The sequence below is a fragment of the Pristiophorus japonicus genome, chromosome 5, assembly GCF_044704955.1.
Source record: "Pristiophorus japonicus isolate sPriJap1 chromosome 5, sPriJap1.hap1, whole genome shotgun sequence".
NCBI lineage: Eukaryota > Metazoa > Chordata > Chondrichthyes > Pristiophoridae > Pristiophorus > Pristiophorus japonicus.
Genome location: NC_091981.1, coordinates 173,492,695 through 173,513,882, shown reverse-complemented (window position 1 = coordinate 173,513,882; position 21,188 = coordinate 173,492,695). Strand labels below are relative to the sequence as shown.

Genomic DNA, 21,188 nt, shown 5'->3' with positions numbered 1-21,188 from the left:
TTCACAAATTCCCTTGGGAGAGAGGACTTTCATCTTATGCATTTGTTTGGATTCCAACCGGCATGTTAATGGTAAGGACATTTATTTCAACCACACCAATTGAATTTAATATTTCATGCAAATTACTAGTTTCATTCAATTCAGCAAAGCCAGTTAGGAGCAAATTCTTCAGTTACATATTACTGCAAAATGGATATCAATTAGAAGGCTGCAATCATCTGGAAATAATTATTTATTACAATAATAAAAAGAAAAAGATTTACAGAGCTGAGAGTGCAAGTTTATTAAAGTACAAGTTAGGTCAATAGAATCCCATACAATATTTTTCACAAACCTGTATCATGCTTAGAATCCATTGCTGAGTAAAATATTATGAGTACAAGTAATCATTGTAAGTGCACAGCCTTGTAAGGAGTATACCATGAGTCAAGATGCTACAAGATATTTCTTGCACATTATTTAAAGGAATTAAATAGAAACTTAAAAAGCCCACCTACAGTAATTATTAAGATGTCTACATGTATGATTCTTTCACGCCACATTCCATAATGTAGTGAACAAGGTTATGATTAGTCCAATTTTTGATTTTGAAACAATATATTCTTAATAAATGACATTATACGTACAAAAAAAATCGTTTAATTACAAATTTGCTTGAAAACATGTGTTAAGTAGCAGGGATCTGAGGCAAGCCAAATTCGTCCACCAATACACCATCCTGAAAATACAAACAAATCTTAGTATTGGTCATTGGCTTAAAAAAAGTAACACTTTACTGCTGACTGTACTTAAGTACTGTCCATGTGGAGAACATACAAGTGTCGAGTCGAAGTGGGCTAAAGGACTAACAGTATCAAATGCAATTTTCAGATGGCGAAATAAAAGAGCAAAGTGGGAGTTGTTGGTGAATGTCAACTATTATCAAAATAACAGGCACTACATGTTGTATGAAGTTCTTAAAAGTACTTATAGTGCTACAAACAGGTCATTGTTGTCCACCATAAATTCTGAAGAGATTGGCAGCTTTTATATCACTTAACAGTATTGGGGGAAAAAGGGGTCAGATGGAATAGCTTTTATAACTAAGGATCTATGGTGCCAACACGTCACATGAAAAGACAGACTAACAATACTACAAAACAACAGTCACTCTATATTCAGAAAACTATACCTACAACTACATAAATGCTTGAATCTGAAGGGGAACATGTTTGAAGATAGTAGCTTACACAGGATATTATGAAACATACCTTGTTGGTTTTTGCGTCAGTGGGAACACCTTCAGGAATAGATGGTGCAGATGCAGCGTCATCTAGATACGATGAATCCTCATCAGCTAGAAGCTCGTCACCCAGTGCATCCAGCTCTGAATGTACAAAACAAGGTAGCAGAGTAAATAAATGTACATTTTCTTACACCCACCTAATCAATGTACTAATCTTTGGTTGAGGTAAGCATATGACCCATCCTCCAACCCAAATCCTTTCCTACAATGCTCTGCAACAAATCACTAGGAAGTATGCAAGCATCCCACGGTGACTCAAGCAATAGTTTTCCCTTCGATTCTGTCAGACAAAACTGCCTACAACTGGGCAAAGACTATGAGCCTACCGTGTGCGGAATCAAGGCACAACACGCCGATACACCAATACAATGCAATCAGATTAAACTTTAAAATAACTTTATAACTATACTTTTATTAAGGGAACCAAGTCCATTAAAATCATATGCAATATGTAGTATTTAGGTTAATTCACTACTAGAACTTACAGGAGAATTTACTTAAGCAGAATTGTCTCATGCATAAGCCTGCTGAAATTGAACTAGGCAAGTTGTTTATAACAACTGCATTCTGCACGATATCTTACGGTTCTACCAAACAAAATTATAATTGTGTGTTCTGATGCTCAAAACTGACAAATGGTATTGTGAAAAATGTGTATCTAGTATTTTGTGACAACATTGCAACCACAGACATATTGGGCCCAAGTTTCCACATGATTTGCGCCTGATTTTTAGGAGCAACTGGTGGAGAACGGACTATCTTAGAATTCGCAATTCTCCACATTTTTTTTTCCTGCAGTTCTAGTCAGGTAGAACAGTTCTACTTTGGAACAGAATTTTTTCTTCAAAAGGGGGCGTGTCCGGCTACTGACGCCTGATTTGAAAGTTTCCACAGTGAAAATGTACTCCAAACTAAAGTAGAATGGAGCAAGTGAAGATTTTTGTAGAACTGAAAAAACCTGTTCTACACATTAAAAAAATCAGGCGAAGGTTACAAATCAGGCATCCAGAACGAGGTGGGGGGGGGGGGGGGGGGGCAGAAAGGGAACTCATTAAATTCTACAATCAATCCTTATTTATACTTATACAAATATTATACAAATAAATCCAACCTGAATAAACATTTATAAGCAAGGAAAAGATTAAATAAACCATTTTCCTACCTGTGTGAAAGTGCTTCAGCCAGGGAGAATGGTGCAGCAAGCCTCAAAACGAGGGAGCCGACCGAACGCGGGCCGGGGGGGCAGGGAAGGGAGCCGACGAACGCGGGGAGAGGGAGGGAAGGGAGCTGACGAACGCGGGGAAGGGGGGGGAGGGAAGGGAAGGGAGCCGACCGAACGCGGGAAGAGAAAGAGAGCCGACTGAACGGGGGGGGGGGGGGAAGAGCCGTTCCAGACGGCTGGCGGGAAAGAGGGAAGGCTGCAGGAAGCCTCAGAAATTGAGGAGCCATTTCCCGACGGCAAAAGGGGGAGGTCGTCGGGAAACGACTGCCTCAACTTTGAGGCTTCCTGCACCCTTCTCACTGCTACAAGAAGCCTCTGTGCTGATGGCAATGTACTTTTATTAAAAAATGTTAAAAAACTAAACAGCTACAAAGAACTACAAAAATGGCCGAGTGCCAATGTTTTTTTCACACTGAGCATGCGCGAACGCTCCAACGCGCACGTGCAGCGTTGCCGGCAGGAAAAAAACTAATTTAAATAGTACCCACCCCCTCCCACTTACAAAATCGGCGCAAGTGTAGGCTCCGCCCCCTGCACGCCGCGCCAGGCAGACAAGGAGCTGCAGAACGCTCCAGAATCGCAATTTTTTTTTTTTAGGCGCCCTTTTAGGCGCGAAAAACGGGCGCCCAACTAGGAGGGGCGCCCGTTTTTTTTTCTTGTGGAAACTTGGGCCCATAGAGGCTTATTTTGTGAGGCTTCGCTGCCATTGCGTAGCCTTGCTGGATTCAAGCATGGCTTGGAAATAGGACTACAACACTAAGCTCCGACATCTACACTGAATGGAAATTGTAACCCGATTGTGTCACTTGTAGTTATGAATTATGGGGACTTCATCCTCACCCGCTTCCAGATCATCATCATCAATCTCTGGCGTTCCATAACTGCGACTCAAGGCTTCCTGCACATCATTTGCTTCTTCCATCATGTCTTCTAGTTGATCTTGTATGTTCTGTGGAGACCAAGAATGGATAAATAGTAATAGTTAGTGCCACACACAGTCTGGAAGACGGGTGGGATCCCTCGGCTGTCCCCAAGGAGCAAAAGATTTGGTGGGAGAAACAGAAACAGAAAGGCAAAGAAAGCCGGAGTACTTTTAGTATATCAGTTGTGTGTGTTACAAAGTAAAACAAAACAATTAGTAGAGAAAAGTAAGGAAACAGAAGCCGAGAACAAGAAATGGAGCGCGCGGTATGATCAAACCGGCAAGTGGGGGGAGATCAGATTATGACTTCCCTCCGACTTATGTTGCCGCAGTAGCGGCCTCGGCTTCTCCCTTTGATGAGACCACAGAGATGGATGGGTCAAATTCAGTAAATACAGAAAGGGCAGCCCCTCTTGGGGTAAAACCCAGGGCGTACAGGGTGGGAACCCCCGATATCAATACTACACTTTCACCCCCACAGAAAAACAAATGAATCAATCAAGATTTGGGGAGCCTACAACCACGGAAGAGAAATGTAGAATTTTGGCAAAAGCTAGAAGAATTGTATGAGACCCACGATATGCATGAGCGAGATGTCCACCAAATAGTTTGGGCTAAGTGTCCAAAGGACCAGTGGACAGGGCTTGCACCCCCTCACAGTGACAGCACATGGGTACCTGCCATGGGTGCCACAAGGGCACAACGGGATGCTGTCAGAACGGGGTTCGTCCAGGCTGTACAGGCCTTAATGGGAGCATGCACTCCAAATTGGGGATTGATAATGCAGACCCGCCAGAAAAAGGGAGAAAATGTCAATGACTACGGAGAGAGCTTATGGTTCCAATACCAAGAATCCTCGGGACAGGCGGCCCCGAACAGACACGACCCGGTCTTCGTGAAAATGTTTAAGGACTGCCTTTCGGCCGACCATCAAAAGATCTTAAAAATGGGGGTGGTAGTCGCGGACACCCATGACCAAGCTGTCCAGTGGGCATGCCACATTAACTCTGGGGGAATAAAACAAGAAGTGGCCGCGGCTAAGCGTAGCAAGAGTGCGGGCCGAGGGGAATGCTACAACTGTGGCAAGACGGGTCATTTTGCCGCCGATTGTAAGGGCCCCAAAAGACCAACCGTCCGATGCGACAATTGCAGGAAAAAGGGACATGCCACTGTTAAATGTTGGGTGCCCAAGGAGAAAAGAGTCAGTCATGCCTTAGAGTAAAAGGAGATGAACCAACAGCAGCTAATCACAGCGCTGAGGGACTTAGGAAGAGACTGAAGGCCAGCGACCCCCGTGGGGCAGGGAGAGGATCCGCGTATTCACTTAACAGTGTGATATGTTAGTGGATACTGGAGCATCAGTATCTATGATAGATTTTCCCTTACCCACAACTAAACATGTAGTCCATATAACTGGCGTGAGAGGATTTTCCAGCAAAGTGAAGTAATTCTACTGGATAGCCGGTATTCTGATCCCGGCACAATTTTATGTATGCCCAAATGCAGAAGGGACCATATTGGGGATCGACCTCCTGGAACAGTTAGGGGCAATAATAGGCCCAGAGAATAAGAGAATAGTTTGGAGAAATAAGGGAGGATGCAAAATCACGACGTACGGGGAACAGACTAATTTGCACAATCACACAAAGGTCAGAAATGTGCAACTTCTCACCAGAGATTGGGATACAGCAGGAGACTACGGCCCATTATGCGAACAAATGAGGGATGTGTGGGTTCAATCAAAGCAGGATTGTGGCCTGGTAAAGACCAAGCCAGTGGTCATTCCTGGGCCCGAACACACTCCTCATAAGCAATACCCCATTAAACTTGAAACCCGAGAGGCCATAAAACAAATAGTGCAGGACCTCTTGCCGAGCGGTGTCCTTCGAGAAGCCGGAAGCATTACGAACTCGCCAACCTGGCCCGTAAAGAAACCAGATGGGTCATTCCGATTGACCAAAGACTATACGGCGTTAAATAAAGTAACTCCCCGCCAGAACCCCATCGTAGCAAGCACAGCGACCATATTTAATGGACTGAAACCAGAACATAAAATATTCACAGTCTTAGATATAGCTAATGGATTTTGGTCCATACCATTAGCCCAGGAGTCCCAAGATAAATTCGCATTCACAGTCGGGGATAGGCAGTACACTTGGACACGAGTGCCCCAGGATTTTCACAACAGTCCGGCCATATTTCACCGAACTATGAGTCGAGCCTTGGAGACCGTAGATTTAGCCCCCTACCGAAGTACCATCCTCCAATATGTGGACGATCTGTTGATTACCTCAGAGGACGAGAGAGGACACATGGGGGCTCTAATAGAAACCCTAGAAGCCTTAAAGAAAGCAGGATTTAAGGTAAACCCCAAGAAAGCACAGATCGGATTGAAGGCGGTACAGTACTTGGAACACCAACTGTCGCAGGGGACAAAAACAATGCCCTACGACAAAGGAAGCAATTCGCATTATATGGGTCCGTAAAAATTGTACGAGACACGGGGGAGAACCCGGCAGAGGGCCTCTTATCTGTGGGTGAGCCTCACGAGTGCCAGTCACAGGAATGGGAGGACTCACCGGGACACATAAGTGAGATTCCCCTTGAACACCCTGAGCTGATCCTGTATGTGGATGAGTCCAGGAAATATATTCAGGGGACCCCGCATACAGGATGGGCGGTGGTAGACGAAGCGCTAAACACTGTCAGAAAGGGAAGGTTAGACGGAGGACTGTCGGCCCAAGTAGCTGAACTCACTGAAGCCCTCCAACTGGCCAAAGGCCGGCGGGCAAATATATATATGGATAGCCGCTATGCCTCCGGGGTAGTCCATGACTACATGACTGCCTGGGCAAGGAGAGGGTTTGTCACTTTGGGCGGGGAGGCTATCAAACACGAGGGCCGAATCAGACTACTATTAGACGCCGCCAGTAAACCCGGAGAGGCAGCAGTGATCAAGGTTAAGGCTCACCAGAAAGTAGTAAACAATGTCCAACGGGGCAATGAAGCAGTGGATAAAGCGGCACAGGAAGCAAGTATATCCTTAGAAGTGCAGGAAGAAGTTGTATGTAGTATCATTACCGGGGAAGATATAGACATTGTGAGATTACCTGCCGATGTAAGTGATGAAGAAAAGAAAGATTGGGCACAAAAGGAAGGAGCCAGGGTGGCGACTTCGCAAGGAGGAAAGATGGGAAGGGGATAGCCCCGGCTTGTATTAGACAAATGCTCATGGAACTACACCACGGCATCAGTCATGTCGGACAGAATGTCATAAACATAACTGGGGATTGGTGGTGGCTAGGAATGGGACGGGACGTAGCTAAGTACTGTCAGCAATGTGTCACGTGTGCCCAGCACAACCCAGGAAAGGCTGTTAAGGTTAGAATGGCTCACCAACCACGACCAAGGGGGCCGTGGGAGTGTATACAGATAGACTTCACAGGACTTTTACCATCCCTCAAGGGGCAAGAAATACTATCTAGTAATAATAGATCAGTTTACGCGGTGGGTTGAAGAGTTCGCCATGCGAAACTGCACCGCTAACACGGTGGCCCGAATATTAGCAGAGGAAGTAATCCCACGTTGGGGCGTCCCTATCCAAATCTATTCCGACCAGGGAACCCATTTTACCGGACAAATAATGAAGGAGGTGTGTGCTATGTTGGGTATCAGACAGAAGTTTCATATCCCCTTCCACCCGCAAAGCTGTGGGATGGTAGAACGTATGAACAGGACACTTAAAACTGCCCTAGCAAAGGCCATCCAAGAGACGGGACAAGCTTGGGCGGATTTACTACCCACAATCTTGTTGAGACAAAGGGCCTATTCCTAACCGAGTGACGGGATTAACTCCATATGAGGTGACGAAAGGCAAGGCAATGCGCCTGCCGGAAGGAATCATAACTGGGGGATCCGACGTAAGCAACTGAGTAAGCAACTTAAGGAATTGAGGAAAGAAGTGAGGGAACGGCAAGCAGGCAGGGACGAACAGAAGGAATTGGAAGACCAGGGGGAGGTCCCGCAAATAGGCGCAAAGGTAATGGTAAAATGTCTGCCAGGACGAACGGGGTTTGCTCCCCGTTGGTCTGGCCCATTTGAAGTCCTAATTAGCGGATACACATGCGCCTGCATAGATATGGGTGGGGTTGGCCGATGGAAACATTGGTCTCAGCTCAAAGAATATGAATCCAACGACCCCAGCACAAGCGAACAAAACAAATAACCCTGCCTTCATACACATTCTAGAAAACTGAAGGTGGACGCATCAGCAGAAAATGGCGGAAGAAATAAAGACGATCCAAGATGAATGTGTTACGCGCTATTATGTGCAGTTTGCTTTTTTGTGTAATTGTAATATGTAGCCGAGGGAGGACTCAGGCCAGAGTACCCCCACAGCCCAAGAGGGAATTGTATGTGAACACCTTTTTGTGCATGTCATACACCTATGCCAAGAAAGCCAATGTTGCCAGCTGTTGGGTCTGTGCCTATGTCCCCACACACTCGGAGGAAGGAATCCCCCGAAAATCAATCCCATTTAGTGATAATGAAACGGCCAGTTGGATGTTTGGAGTTAGAACAGGATTGGCTCTTATGCCATAGAGGCAGATGGCAGCACCATAATAAAACTTAAAAGTCATGGGTATAATCCAGAATAGTGTAGTGGGTGGAGACGATCAACCTACAACGATTCCTATCTACCACCGTTCCTGAGAACAAGGTGTAAGAAGGGACAGGGAGGGGGGCTATGTCTCACAAGGCAGGGATGACCGGAAGATCCTATTGTGGGGTACAGTAACTGCACATATAGCCTTACCTTATCTGCCGAAGGGGGTTGGGTGACACTTCCGTCATTAAATAGAAACGATGACTTTTCGGTCCAATGGGACCCCCCCAGCGATAAATAAGTATACACCCTACAACAGGACTGTGTGTGCGGTCACAGGGCCTACCCCTGGTTGCGCTGGGAATGGACGGGTTCTTCTTATCTGGCTTATATCGTACCCTACATGCATCACCTGGGTTCTCTGAAGGACCTCCACCGGAGAGCCAGACAAGCCATCACGGAGACTGAAAGATTCTGGGCCATTGCGTTTCCCTGATATGGAGCAGGTAAATTGGCAAGGGAATCCATTAACATGGCTTTCGTCCTGGGACAGGTGGCCAATACAGCTGAAGCCCTAGTTAAGGTTAATGCAGAGATGGTAGCCCTCTGCACAGTAGCTCTGCAAAATCAAATGGCCCTTGACTATGTGTTGGCAGAAAAAGGGGGAACCTGTGCCCTCATCGGGGCCGAATGTTGTACATACATCCCGGATAGCTCGGAAGAAATTACAAATCTGGCAGAGCATATCCAAGAAGAGGTTAAAAAGCTTAAGCAACCACCAGCCTCCACATTGTGGGGCTGGTTCTCAGGGTGGTTAGGATCTATGGGAACGTCACTAATCCAAGGTCTGGTTACCTTTGTGGTGGTGGTAATAATGCTGTATTGCCTATGTATGTTACTTAAATGTTGTATAAGCAAAGCACTGTCATCTTTACTATCGAGCAGACCTCGAACCCAACCGCCCTCAAATTACGAGAACCTAGCGGTGTCTCAGAAGGTGGCGTACATACGCCCAAAACACCTACATGATGAGGTTTGACAGGCAGCAGAATGCTGTGTGACAGGAGATGGGAACCGGCATATCACACCACCAATTTCTGCAAGACCGGGTATACGTTGGCCTAGAATTATGTATATGAAAAATTTTGGCCAAATGAGGGATTGAAGGGTTAATAGCGTTAGTGCGAAATTGCTGTGCTTTAGAAAATGTACTATGACAGAATGAGATAAACAATTGCGAAAAGGTCACAAGACGCTGAGCAAGAAAGAAACCAATCACACCAGACGCTGGCCGAAGATAAGGAAGTAAACCGGCCAAAGGTGAAAAAAAACTCAGTGTAGACACTTTTTGCAATGCCAGATGTAGAAGCAGTGACATGTGACCTTTGCGGTTTACGACTTTAAATACTCATTTTTTGTAAACCCAAATTGAGTTGTTGCCTGGTTTAGGGACCTACATACAACTCCCCAGGTACCTTGTATTAATAAACGTAGTCTCCGAGTAGATTTATTTCTATCTCGGGGTCTTCCCCCAACAAAAGTATTCCCCGTGTAGCACTGGAAAAGTGCACTCCAAATAAGAGCAATCTCTTCCGTTGCAAACTTTCACTTTCTTCTATTAATTAATTGATTGTTTTGCCACGCTTAGATGCCAACTTGTGCAAGTTAGCATAAGCACCTTAATTCCTTTTACTTTATAACTATAATTTTATTGAAGGAAGTCAAGTCCATTATCATATCCAAATGTAGTATTTAGGTCAATTCACTACTAGAACTTTCAGGAGAATTTATTAAAGCAGAATTGTCTCATGCATAAACCTGCTGGAACTGAATTGGCAAGTTGTTTATAACAACTGCATTCGGCACAATATCTTACAGTTCTACCAAACAAAATTATAATTGTGTTCTGATGTTCAAACGCTTAGGCTACTAAATGTCAGACATTGGGGAAAAAAGCTATTTTCCATTACAAATATGTAAAATCATTTCTTGTATATTTCTAACGTTTATCTTTTGTTAGAATTACAAAAATTCAAAGAGTCAAGTCAGGTCAGGTCAGGAAATCACGACAATGGACAGTACCCTGTACTATGTGACTTGTCAACACTGAGTGGCGTGTGGCAGATAAATAATCTGGCCACCACTAGAAAGTGCCAATGGCATCAAGCAGATGAACACCTAGAGAAGGCTAGTGGGACCCTTGATTTGGGAAATGCCATCAAAAGGCAGATGAGTTAATCTTTGAATTAGCCAATAGCATTTACAACCTGCAAGCCGTGATGCAGCTGCAGTACAGAACAAGTCAATGAAAGAGCAACCGTCGACAATCTGAAAACCACCACAGAGTTGAAGGCCCTGGCTTTAAACGGTGTGGAGGACAGTTGTAGGGGCTCAGATGATAGTCGACCGATGATGATAAAACAATCTTCAAATTAGAATTATAAACAATTGAGCCTTTTCTGTGAACTGATCCAACCTTGGCTGAACACACTTCTTTGAATGTAGTCAGTTTCATATCCTATTGGAAACAGAGTCGCAGTTTGACTCCAAATTACCCCATCAAAATGTATAACTTGGGTTAGCTGGTTACACACGTGCAGTAATAATGTAGTGTAGCATTTGATTTTGGTGCAGAAACTGTAATCCTCAAGCTAACTACGTCAATTCAGAGTATCTGCTTAGTAACTATTTTAATTTTTGCTCATCGAGAAGGAAATTAATACTCGGGAATTATGTTCAAATTTAGACAAACCACAAAGTTTGTAAATGTTTAGATGGATAAATGGATACTCTATCAGCTTGACTTAGTTGGTAGCATAAAGGTGTCAGGCTTCAAATCCCTCAACAGGACTTGCATATAAACCAGAGTAACACAGCATTGTCAGAGGTGCTGTGTCCTTTGGATAACGCTAAACCAATGCCCTGTATGTCTGTTCCAATGATTCAAGTCGATGTTAAGAATCTAAGGACACTGTTCAAAGAGGAGGGTGGTCTCTTGGTATCCTAGCTAATATTCCTCCCTCAAACACCATCACCTAAAAAGATTAACCACCGTACATAAAATGATTACAGCATCTGCTTACATAACAGTCATTGCATTTCAAAGTAATTCTTAATATGAAGTACATGACAAGACAAGTAAGGGGAAGAGTTCATAAATTATTAACTCCAACCATGGCTGAACACACTTCTATGAATTTAGTCTGTGTCATATCCCAGTGGCAACAGTCTCAGTTTGACTCCAAATGACCCCATCAAAATTTGTAACTTCGGTTAGCTGGTTACAGACATACATAGAAAGAGACATAGAAAATAGGTGCAGGAGGCGGCCATTCGGCCCTTCGAGCCTGCACCACCATTCAATAAGATCAGGCTGATCATTCACCTCAGTAATAGTGTAGTGTATACACAGCATTTGATCAATAAATTATAACTGGAAGCATATTGAAGCACAAACTGTTGAGAAGAGTCTTGTCTCGGGCCTCTCATTTATCCCTAGCAGCCTGCTTGGAACAGCAATAGCAGAGACTTGAAAGCAAATCAATTGGCTGCTTTCTCAATGAAGCATGTATTTGAGCCAGGAATGGTGAGAACAGAAGAGAAAAAAGAATGAAACTCATTAACAAGATTAAGGGCCCAAATTTCCTCAGCCGCTTATAACGGCGTAGTTAGCCGTGGTGCACAGACTTCGTGCGGGAAAAAAATGCGCCGAAAACTTACCTGAATAATTTGGCCGTTCCTGGATGCCTGTAGTCCCATGGCGTGGTGCAGAGAAACCTGTGGGGGGAGGGCTTGGGCAGCGCTTGCTCAGCGCAGCCGGAAGGAGGACGGGGCTTGGGCCCAGCATCTGAGTGCCGGCAGGGGGGCGCATGTCCTTTTCAGCGTGCGCACTGAACAATGGAGCAGGAAGCTTGGCAATCGGCCAATTAAAGGGAGAGCGTCCTCAGTGCCTCAGCAGCATTGGCAATGGACCATATATAAAGATACGGTGTGAATAGTGATTTTTGGGTGGCTGAGGGAATGGAAAGGAGTGCTGCATAGGTGGAGGAAAGGGGAGAACTGTGATTTTTCAATATTACCTGAGTGTAAGTCCAATACACCAATGACGCAAGAGCGTGCAACAAGAAGAATTTCTTCCATGAGGAAGTGGAGAAACTAGTCACTGCCATTGAGGACAAATGGCTGGAGCTGGAGATCAGTAAGTGTGGTCCCACAAAAGTTCCATCAAAGAAATGAGTAGACGATGGAACCTAGTTATGGAAGAATACTCCGCAGGGGTGAATACCGCAAGATCTGGAAGCCAGTGCAAAACGAAATGGCAGACCGTTGGTCAAGTAGAGAGTGTAAGTAATATCTTCATCTTTAAATGGAATTGCAATTGTAAATGTGACCATCTGCATATGTCCCACCCATCAGAAGCGCACCATGTGCAAAAAGTTATATTTTCATCTTTGCAGAAGAAAATGGTCCACAACAAAAGGGAAAGATTTAGAACAGGAGGGGTGTCGCCAAATCTGCACCAACTATCACCCCTGGAACAAACGGTTGCTGCCTTGCTGAGTTTCACCTGCAGAAAAAGAATCAGCTCCGCACAAGGTGGATCCACAAGCGAGAGTGAGGGCGAGTCATTAAAATGCATTGTCGCCCTTCAAATCAACCTGCTGACTGGCTGGCTACGCGTGAGACGACTCATGCCACCCCATTCTGCCCCCTCCTGTGCTGCTAACCATTTGACTGTTCTATTTTGCAGAAGACGACAACAATCCTGAACATCCATCAGAAGATCCAGATGCGTGCGCTCCAAGGCAGGTGGGGGGCAGAGGAGGGGTCCATGGAAACGTGTTCACGGGAGATTGCTGATCGTGATAGGGATCAGTCTATAGTACAGGGCATCACACTGCCAGAAACCTCCATGAGCTCCGCGATGACATTCCATGGTTTCACACCTTCCTGGGTTGCGGGTCCCAGTGGCGGTGGTGAAATGCATCTTGGGACACCCAGTCCCCGACCGTCCCAGCCTGCGCCTCACACTGGAGGGGTGCCACTAACCAGAACCACAGCGAGGGGAAGAAGGCGGCGACTAGTCTCTCCTGAGGTGCAGCCTTCATCAGATGTTAATCAGGTTATGTTATTGGGTGAGAAGACCAATGCCCTTACAAGATCACTCGTGGCGACCATCAGTGGGGTGCGTGATGAGGTAGAGACACTGTCGGGAAAAATATCAGCTGAACTGAGGGCGGGCATTTCAGAGGGTGCGCAAATAATGGCAGATGCCATGAGGGAGCTAGCTGCTGCAATAAGGGCACAAAGGCCGGATATTCAAATGCTACTCCCACTTCAATCCACGCACCAGCCACCAGTGAGTCCCAAGCCGGCACCCACCCCTCCCCCATCATCACCGACATGATGAGGAAGCGCACTTTCCCCGAGATGGGTTAGTGAAATTGATGGGATTAAAGGCCGATAAATCCCCGGGGCCTGATAGTCTGCATCCCAGAGTACTTAAGGAGGTAGCCCTAGAAATAGTGGATGCATTGGTGATCATTTTCCAACGGTCTATCGACTCTGAATCGGTTCCTATGGACTGGAGGGTAGCTAATGTAACACCACTTTTTAAGAAAGGAGGGAGAGAGAAAACGGGGAATTATAGACCGGTTAGCTGACATCAGTAGTGGGGAAAATGTTGGAATCGATTATTAAAGATGAAATAGCAGCACATTTGGAAAGCAGTGACGGGATCGGTCGGTCCAAGTCAGCATGGATTTATGAAAGGGAAATCCTGCTTGACAAATCTAGAATTTTTTGAGGATGTAACTGGTAGAGTGGACAAGGGAGAACCAGTGGATGTGGTGTATTTGGACTTTCAAAAGGCTTTTGACAAGGTCCCACATGAGATTGGCACGCAAAATTAAAGCACATGGTACTGGGGGTAATGTACTGACGTGGATAGAGAACTGGTTGGCAGACAGGAAGCAGAGAGTTGGGATAAACGGGTCCTTTTCAGAATGGTAGGCAGTGACTAGTGGGGTACCGCAGGGACCCCAGCTATTTACAATATACATTAATGATTTGGATGAGGGAATTGAGTGTAATATCTCCAAGTTTGCAGATGACACTAAGCTGGGTAGCAGTATGAGCTGTGAGGAGGACGCCAAAAGGCTGCAGGGTGACTTGGACAGGCGAGTACGCAAATGCGTGGCAGATGCAGTATAATGTGGATAAATGTGAGGTTATCCACTTGGTGGCAAAAACACGAAGGCAGATTATCTGAATGGCGGCAAATTAGGAAAAGGGGAGGTTTTATTTTTGAAGGAAAAGAGTGAGACTTGGGTGTCATGGTACATCAGTCATTGAAAGTTGGCATGCAGGTTCAGCAGTCGGTGAAGAAGGCAAATGGTATGTTGGTCTTCATAGCTAGGGGATTTGAGTATAGGAGCAGGGAGATCTTACTGCAGTTGTACAGAGTCTTAGTGAGGCCTCACCTGGAATATTGGTCTCCTAATCTGAGCTGTTCTTACTTTTGAGGGAAGTGCAGCGAAGGTTCACCAGACTGATTCCCGGGATGGCAGAACTGACACATGAGGAGAGACTGGATCGACTGGGCCTGTATTCACTGGAGTTTAGAAGGTTGAGAGGGGATCTCATAGAAACATATAAAATTCTGACTGGACTGGACTGGATGCAGGAAGAATGTTCCTGATGTTGGGGGAAGTCCAGAACCAGGGGACATAGTCTAAGGATAAGGGGTAAGCCATTTAGGACTGAGATGAGGAGAAACTTCTTCATCCAAAGAGTTGTTAACCTGTGGAATTCCCTACCGCAGAGTGTTGTAGATGCCAATTCATTGGATATATTCAAGAGGGAGTTAGATATGGCCCTTATGGCTAAAGGGATCAAGGGGTATGGAAAGAAAGCAGGAAAGGGGTACTGAGGTGAATGATCAGCCATGATCTTATTGAATGGTGTTGCAGGCGCAAAGGGCCGAATGGCCTACTCCTGTACCTATTTTCTATGTTTCTATGTGGGTGAGGGATGGGTGCAGCCTTTCTTTGCTGTTGTTGTTGAAGTGTATTGTAAAATATCCAATAAAAGATATTTTGCATTAAAACTGAATCATGTTCCATTGGGACCACACAACATTTAAGAACTGTAAAAAGTAAAAATCCCTCACCCTTAGTCATGCGTGCCTGCTGCCTGGTGCATTCTGCAGTCGGCAAGGTAGGACTGTTCTATTTGCAGCAGCTGATTTATCTTTCATTTATTTTTTATGTTGTGAAGATGTTTAGTGCTTTAGAATCTTCTAACTCACCACCTCTTTCCCTCTCCCCCCCCCCCCCCCCCCAAATCTCTGGCTACCTGCGCTGATTTCTTAAATGTAGGCAAGGTTTTTCTGTGCCTACAAAAGTGGCCACATACACTGGCCTATGGTAGTTTGGAGTAACTTTCAGCTAGCCAAATTTGCTTCTATGGCCAAAAGAGGCATAAGTGGCTGGACATGCCCCCTTTTGGAGAGAAATAAAACTAGAAAAAAACCTAACTGACTTACACTGGAGCAAGTTAAATGGGGAAATTTGTGATTTTTAAGTTACTCCAAAAAAAGTTACTTACTCCAAAAAAAAACAGGGCAACTCCTGGTGAAATTTGAACCCCAAGAATCAGATATTAAGATATATATGCCAGGCCATTCAGGTGAGAAGTTAGGAAACACTACTTCACGCAAAAATGGTAGAAGTGTGAAAGTCTCCTATATAAAGCAGTAGATGCTAGCACAATTAATAATTTTAAATCTGAATGATAGATTGTTGTTCGGCAATGGTATAAAAGATATATAAAATATGGAAGATGCTGCAGATCAGCCATGATCTCACTGAATGGCAAAACAGGCTCCAGGAGCTAAATGGCCTACTCCTGTTCCTATAGCGATATTACATTTGTTGTAGAAAATTAACAGTTTTATTAACTTTAGCAATTCCTGAAAATAATTATCCTGCTATTTGTCAGTTGACTGATTTCAGTCAGAAATTGCAGCAATTACTAGACTGAACAAAGGATATACTTCACCTCAATCTGATCAATCTTGACTTGTTTGTAAGCTTTCTTCATTTCCTTGACACCAGTTTTCATTGCATCCACCTACACAACAGGTCAGACATCAGTAACCATAACACTGCACAATTCAATGAAGTTTAGTTTAGAATGATTTACTCTGCTATTATTTTACTAAATTGTATGTTGTGTCTTAATATAAAGTGAGCATTTGGAAATTTATTCCACAATACTGTGAAGATGTCACTCGGTTTTACTTTCAGATTTTATATGTCCCATTTGTATATTAAACATAGTTTTACACTAGTACATCACTAGGGCAGTACTACAGACATGCTGAGCTATTTCATTTTACCGTAGTCTTTGTGTCTTTCAATGACTGTATGGTATAGTTGGCTTGTTCCATGTTGAACGACTGTTGCATTAGGTTGTCCCTCTGTTGTTCATACCTATCATTGAACACCAGATACATTCAAAAATGTTAATTGCTTAAATTATTTTGAAAACACTATAATCAAGATTAACTACAGAAAACTCACATTCTCTTCTGCTTCAAAACTCGCATTGCTTTTTGCTTTACCATGTTCTAGAAAATGAGAAAAAGTCATTTTTGAGTATTTTTTGCTAATATAATCAAAAGTCCAAGAGTACACAAAACCCTGGTCTTAGAAAAAAGCTAAAACTCCTATAATGAGAAGCAGAGTCAGATGTTAAGAATAGAGCATTGTGGAGCATTTAACTAATTCCTCAATAAATAATGCTGTCATTTTCCTCAGATTTTTTAATGCCCCTGACACTGCTTAGTTCTAGTTCTAAGACTACTATGTGATAAGTGTTATCCATGTAAGGAATAGCCGATTTTTCCCCAGAATTATACATGCTTCTAAATAAAATGTAATGGTTTTCATCTCTTGCAGATGAATAAAAATATGGTAGAAAGCAAACTTCTCTCCTTTATATTTTGCTGCCACCAAGGTTGATTAAATACTTACCTTTGAGGCACCCTCTCTCATTTTCTTCATTTGGTCTTTGTATTTGGCCAATTCAACATCGAGCCTTGCGATTTTCTTATCAATAGATTCTGCTCTGCCATCAACCTGAACAAAAAACAAAAGTTATAAGTTCTGTCATTCCTTCAAATGGAACTTACAGCAGAGGTAGAAAAAGTCAAAAGGAATGCTAGCTTTCAACATTACACCAATCGATTGACAAGAGTATATGAAATCTCTCATTGTCAGTACATGACTCACCTGCAGCTGAGACGACAGGTGGGGAAGTGATGGGGGGGTGATGGGGGCTGGAAACATGACAGAGGGGGCTTCGGTCGAGAGATTCAGAAGAGGAGTGGGACAAAGGACGGACAGGAGAAGGGAGAGAAAAAGGAACAGAGTGATGAGGAAGGGGATGCTAGACGGTGTGGAGACAGCAATCGTCCTTAGTGGGGATGGGGCAAACAGACTGGCAATTCTCTTGGCCAGGGAAAGAACTGGTTAAACTCCCTTGTGGGTTGGGGAAAGAGCATCATCAGTGCAGGTGGCAAAGCTCTTAGTGGGGGTGAGGAAACACTCAAGCGAGGTGGAAGAGACAGCACGGAGCAGAGTGGGTTAAAGCACTCCTAATGGGGAGTGTTGCAAATGCTTTCAACTTTGCGGGGTGGGGCTGGGAAAGTCTTAGTCAGTAGTGTGTGAGTGAAGAGAGGTGGACAGAAGAGAAGATGTGGGGGGGGAGGGGGAGGGGGTGGGGGGAGGTTGGAAACAAATGAAAACCATTATTGGGTCCGCAACAGGGTGTGCAGAATAGCTGCTGTTGATTTGAGTATAGTAAGTCATGCCTCTCGATCAGGACCATTTCAGAGGGGACATTTATACATATATATTTACTCTGTTCATTCATCTCTTCACTTTTTCAGTAAATGTTTAGCTACAAGTTCACTAATAGACATTTCTATTACACATCACAGATCTGCAAAATTTTTGAACTTGACAAAATTCAACCTTTGCTCTAAAGATCAGCCAGCAGGATAGCGGCATATAAATTTGTGTGCAGCTAGTAGTTTAACAATTGAATTTCTTGTTGCCACTCAGATGTTCTTTTTGGATCCCATGATGTGACATTACTTATTGTAAATGGTGTCTCACTGTTATCACATTCAGGCAGAGATGCTGCTGCAGGGAAATGTGGACACTGTTTAAATGGGGAAAAAAAACACAAGATAGGTTGGCATTAGATTTTCATGTATTTTGAGATGTAGTGACCCATTTACTGCTTTTAATGTACAATTCTAGCCCATTCTACAATCTAATTGGCTAATTATATTCATGATTCATGACATTTAGGGAAAGCCACAGGTGGGCTCACAGTAAAGGGAAACACAATTTTAAGACTTCAAATTAAATTCAAACAAACTGCACATTCTATATGTTGATGACCAAATTACTACTAAACGTGAATTAAAGAGTCTGTTACTGTACATGAAAACCATAATGCTTCCTGAAATGCTGTTTTCTCATCTCCACTGTTAAGAGTCCACTGCTATCACTTCAAGTAGGAAACAGAATCTCAACCAGGCGGCAGTGAAGCAACACAGTTGGCCTCAGTGCCCTTGGACTAGGAAAAAAAAAAAGGACATTCCTAGTCACTAGTCAATAATTCTTCCGAATAAAGTGTGTGTGTGTGGGTGGGGTATCGGCAAGGAGCAAAATTGAGCTTTCCTGTAATCTCTACACTCCTGTGAATTAACTTGATGCCAACACTTGCAATATAAAAAATTGGTTAGGTACTGCAAAGCTACCACCTCTGGAACTTATTGAGTAAAGAAATGTGGGCAGGGTGAGGTGAGGCTGCATGACCAGTTTCAATACAGATATATTCTAATCATTTAAGGTACGGAAATCCTAGCAATGCATCTCCTCGGCAGAACCCAAAGTGCGCAGTATTAAGATTAACGAACGTTGATTGGAATCAATTTATTTTCAAACCGGCCCAAACCTAGTTTGACTGTAAAATTGCTTTACAGGGTTCTGACAATATTTATTTGGCTGCTAGAAACAGCGCTTCACACTATAAATGCAAAGCTGGCAGGGACCACTCATCAATGACAAGCAGTAATATACACTAGTCTGGTAATCGGTCAAAATAACTATTGTACCCAAATTGTGCTGCCACAGATTAACTTTTATTAAATGAGAACATTATGGTTTCTCAATGTAAATCACATCCCACTTAAATAAGTTACAACTCTTTTATTAAATAGCATAAACCTTCTTGCATTGGTGCTGAAACTCCTGTATGGAAATATGATAGTTGAAGGTCAGGAAAATCTCAGATTAATGCTCAGCTGTCAGACAGTGTTGCGTGCGTTTCTAACTGAATGAAGATCAGTGTGTTTTGTTGATGTATGTCAAGCGAAAGCCACTAGCTGTTAACAGTTACTGCTTTATAGTGACCGAACCATTCTGTTTTTATTACATGGAATAGTAAGATTTATTCCCAATGTTTTGGGGGTAGAACTTGTCACTCCATGTGTCACATTCCAGTTTTATTATAGGATTTTTAATTACAGCTTTAGGGATTCCATACTTTTCGATCCATTTTTTTATGAAAACCAAAAACTAGTAGCTATGGGGGTTAGATAATTCAGCCGGGAGTACTGCAGGTGTTATTTTTAAAAAGCTCTGGGTCTTCATTCAGAAACAGACAAGACTTCTGCCCTCACTGGAAGCATTTACTGAGTAACAGTGTCGCTGTGTTGGATGAATATCTAATTAAGATGCATACACCATAAAAATAATGGCTGAAATCTTTAAAACAGTAAAACCAACAGCAGATTTTACAATTAAGAAGGGTGGCGGGGGGAACCAGAGAAACATACTTTGCATTGAACCCACTTGCATAAGCCCTAAAATAACACTGTCCTCGGTCATAGAAGCACTGATTTTTCTGCAGTAAAACTTCCTGTGTGTTTGAAATGTTAAGATTTGTTACTGGTAAGCAACTCTACAACAGTTAATGCTCTCAATGCTACTTCCTTCCTTTGGTCCAAATGGACCTAATAAGCACAGACCTACAATTTTTACAGCAGAGTCCAGGAAGTGACAAACAGACCAGTCACTTTAGAACAATTCCAAAATCGATCATGCTTAGCCCATTGAACTCTTCAACTTTGAGGCTTATAGAAGGTATGCAAATACAGCTTGGAGTCACATCCATCCATTCATTACGTCCTTTCCCTCAAAAAGGAAGTGCTGCTCCTGTTTGGCTCATACCCAGTCAACCCAGTTAGGAGCTGAGACTGCATGAGTGGAACACCAATTCAGTTAAAGTTTCATGTATAGATTTATATCTAGATGTCCAAAAAAGGAAGAGGGATAAACCCGGCAATTACAGGCCAGTCAGCCCAAAAGTTCCCCACAACAATCCAAGACAAATTGTCATTTGGAAAAATATGGGTTAATAAATGACAGCCAGCACAGATTTTGTTAAGAGGTAAATTGTGTTTGACAAACTTGACTGGAGAGTTCTTTGATGAAGTAAGAGAGGGTTGGTGAAGGTAGTGTCATTGATGTGTATATGGACTTTCAAAAGTCATTTGATAAAGTGCCACTTAATAGACTTGTTGACAAAACTGAAGCCCATCAGCAGTGGCAATGAAATTGGCTAAGAGACAGAAAGCAGAGAGTAGTGGTGAACGGTTGTTTTTCAGATCGGAGGGAGTTATACAGTGGTCGGTATTAGGATCACTGCTCCTTTTGATATACATTAATGGCCTGGACTTAGTTATACAGGGAATAATTTCAAAGTCTGCAGATGACATGCAACTCGGAAATGTAGGGGTCAAATGTAGGCACGAGCCACGCCTGATTTCCGTGCTCAAAACCGCGCCGAAAACTTATCTCGGTATTCTCCACTCCATCAGTTCGATCCAGGCCCTCGTCGCGGCGCGGCACAGCACAAGCTGTGGGGGCGGAGCCAGGTTCCTGCGCTGAAAACAGAGTCGGGCCTCTGCACAATGCGCACTACAGTGGGCGCGCATGTGCAGTAGCTCCAGGCGCCCGAAACTGTGTGGGAGGGGCCCCGAAGCACGCTGCCCCGAGCCCTGGCCGAATGG

At 43.8% G+C, this 21,188-nt stretch overlaps 1 protein-coding gene across 1 annotated transcript in view; it reads right to left on the bottom strand.

Moving 5' to 3' along the window:
- Positions 1–258: 258 nt before the first annotated feature.
- Positions 259–21,188, bottom strand: part of chmp5b (charged multivesicular body protein 5b) — a 38,996-nt gene continuing 18,066 nt past the window's right edge. The window contains exons 2-8 of the mRNA XM_070880005.1: positions 17,074–17,178; positions 16,621–16,667; positions 16,437–16,530; positions 16,097–16,168; positions 3,348–3,456; positions 1,251–1,366; positions 259–718 (exon numbers count right to left, since the gene is read on the bottom strand). Of these exons, the coding sequence (XP_070736106.1) occupies positions 668–718; positions 1,251–1,366; positions 3,348–3,456; positions 16,097–16,168; positions 16,437–16,530; positions 16,621–16,667; positions 17,074–17,178 (594 nt within the window). The 3' untranslated portion in view covers positions 259–667. The remainder of the gene's footprint in view (positions 719–1,250; positions 1,367–3,347; positions 3,457–16,096; positions 16,169–16,436; positions 16,531–16,620; positions 16,668–17,073; positions 17,179–21,188) is intronic.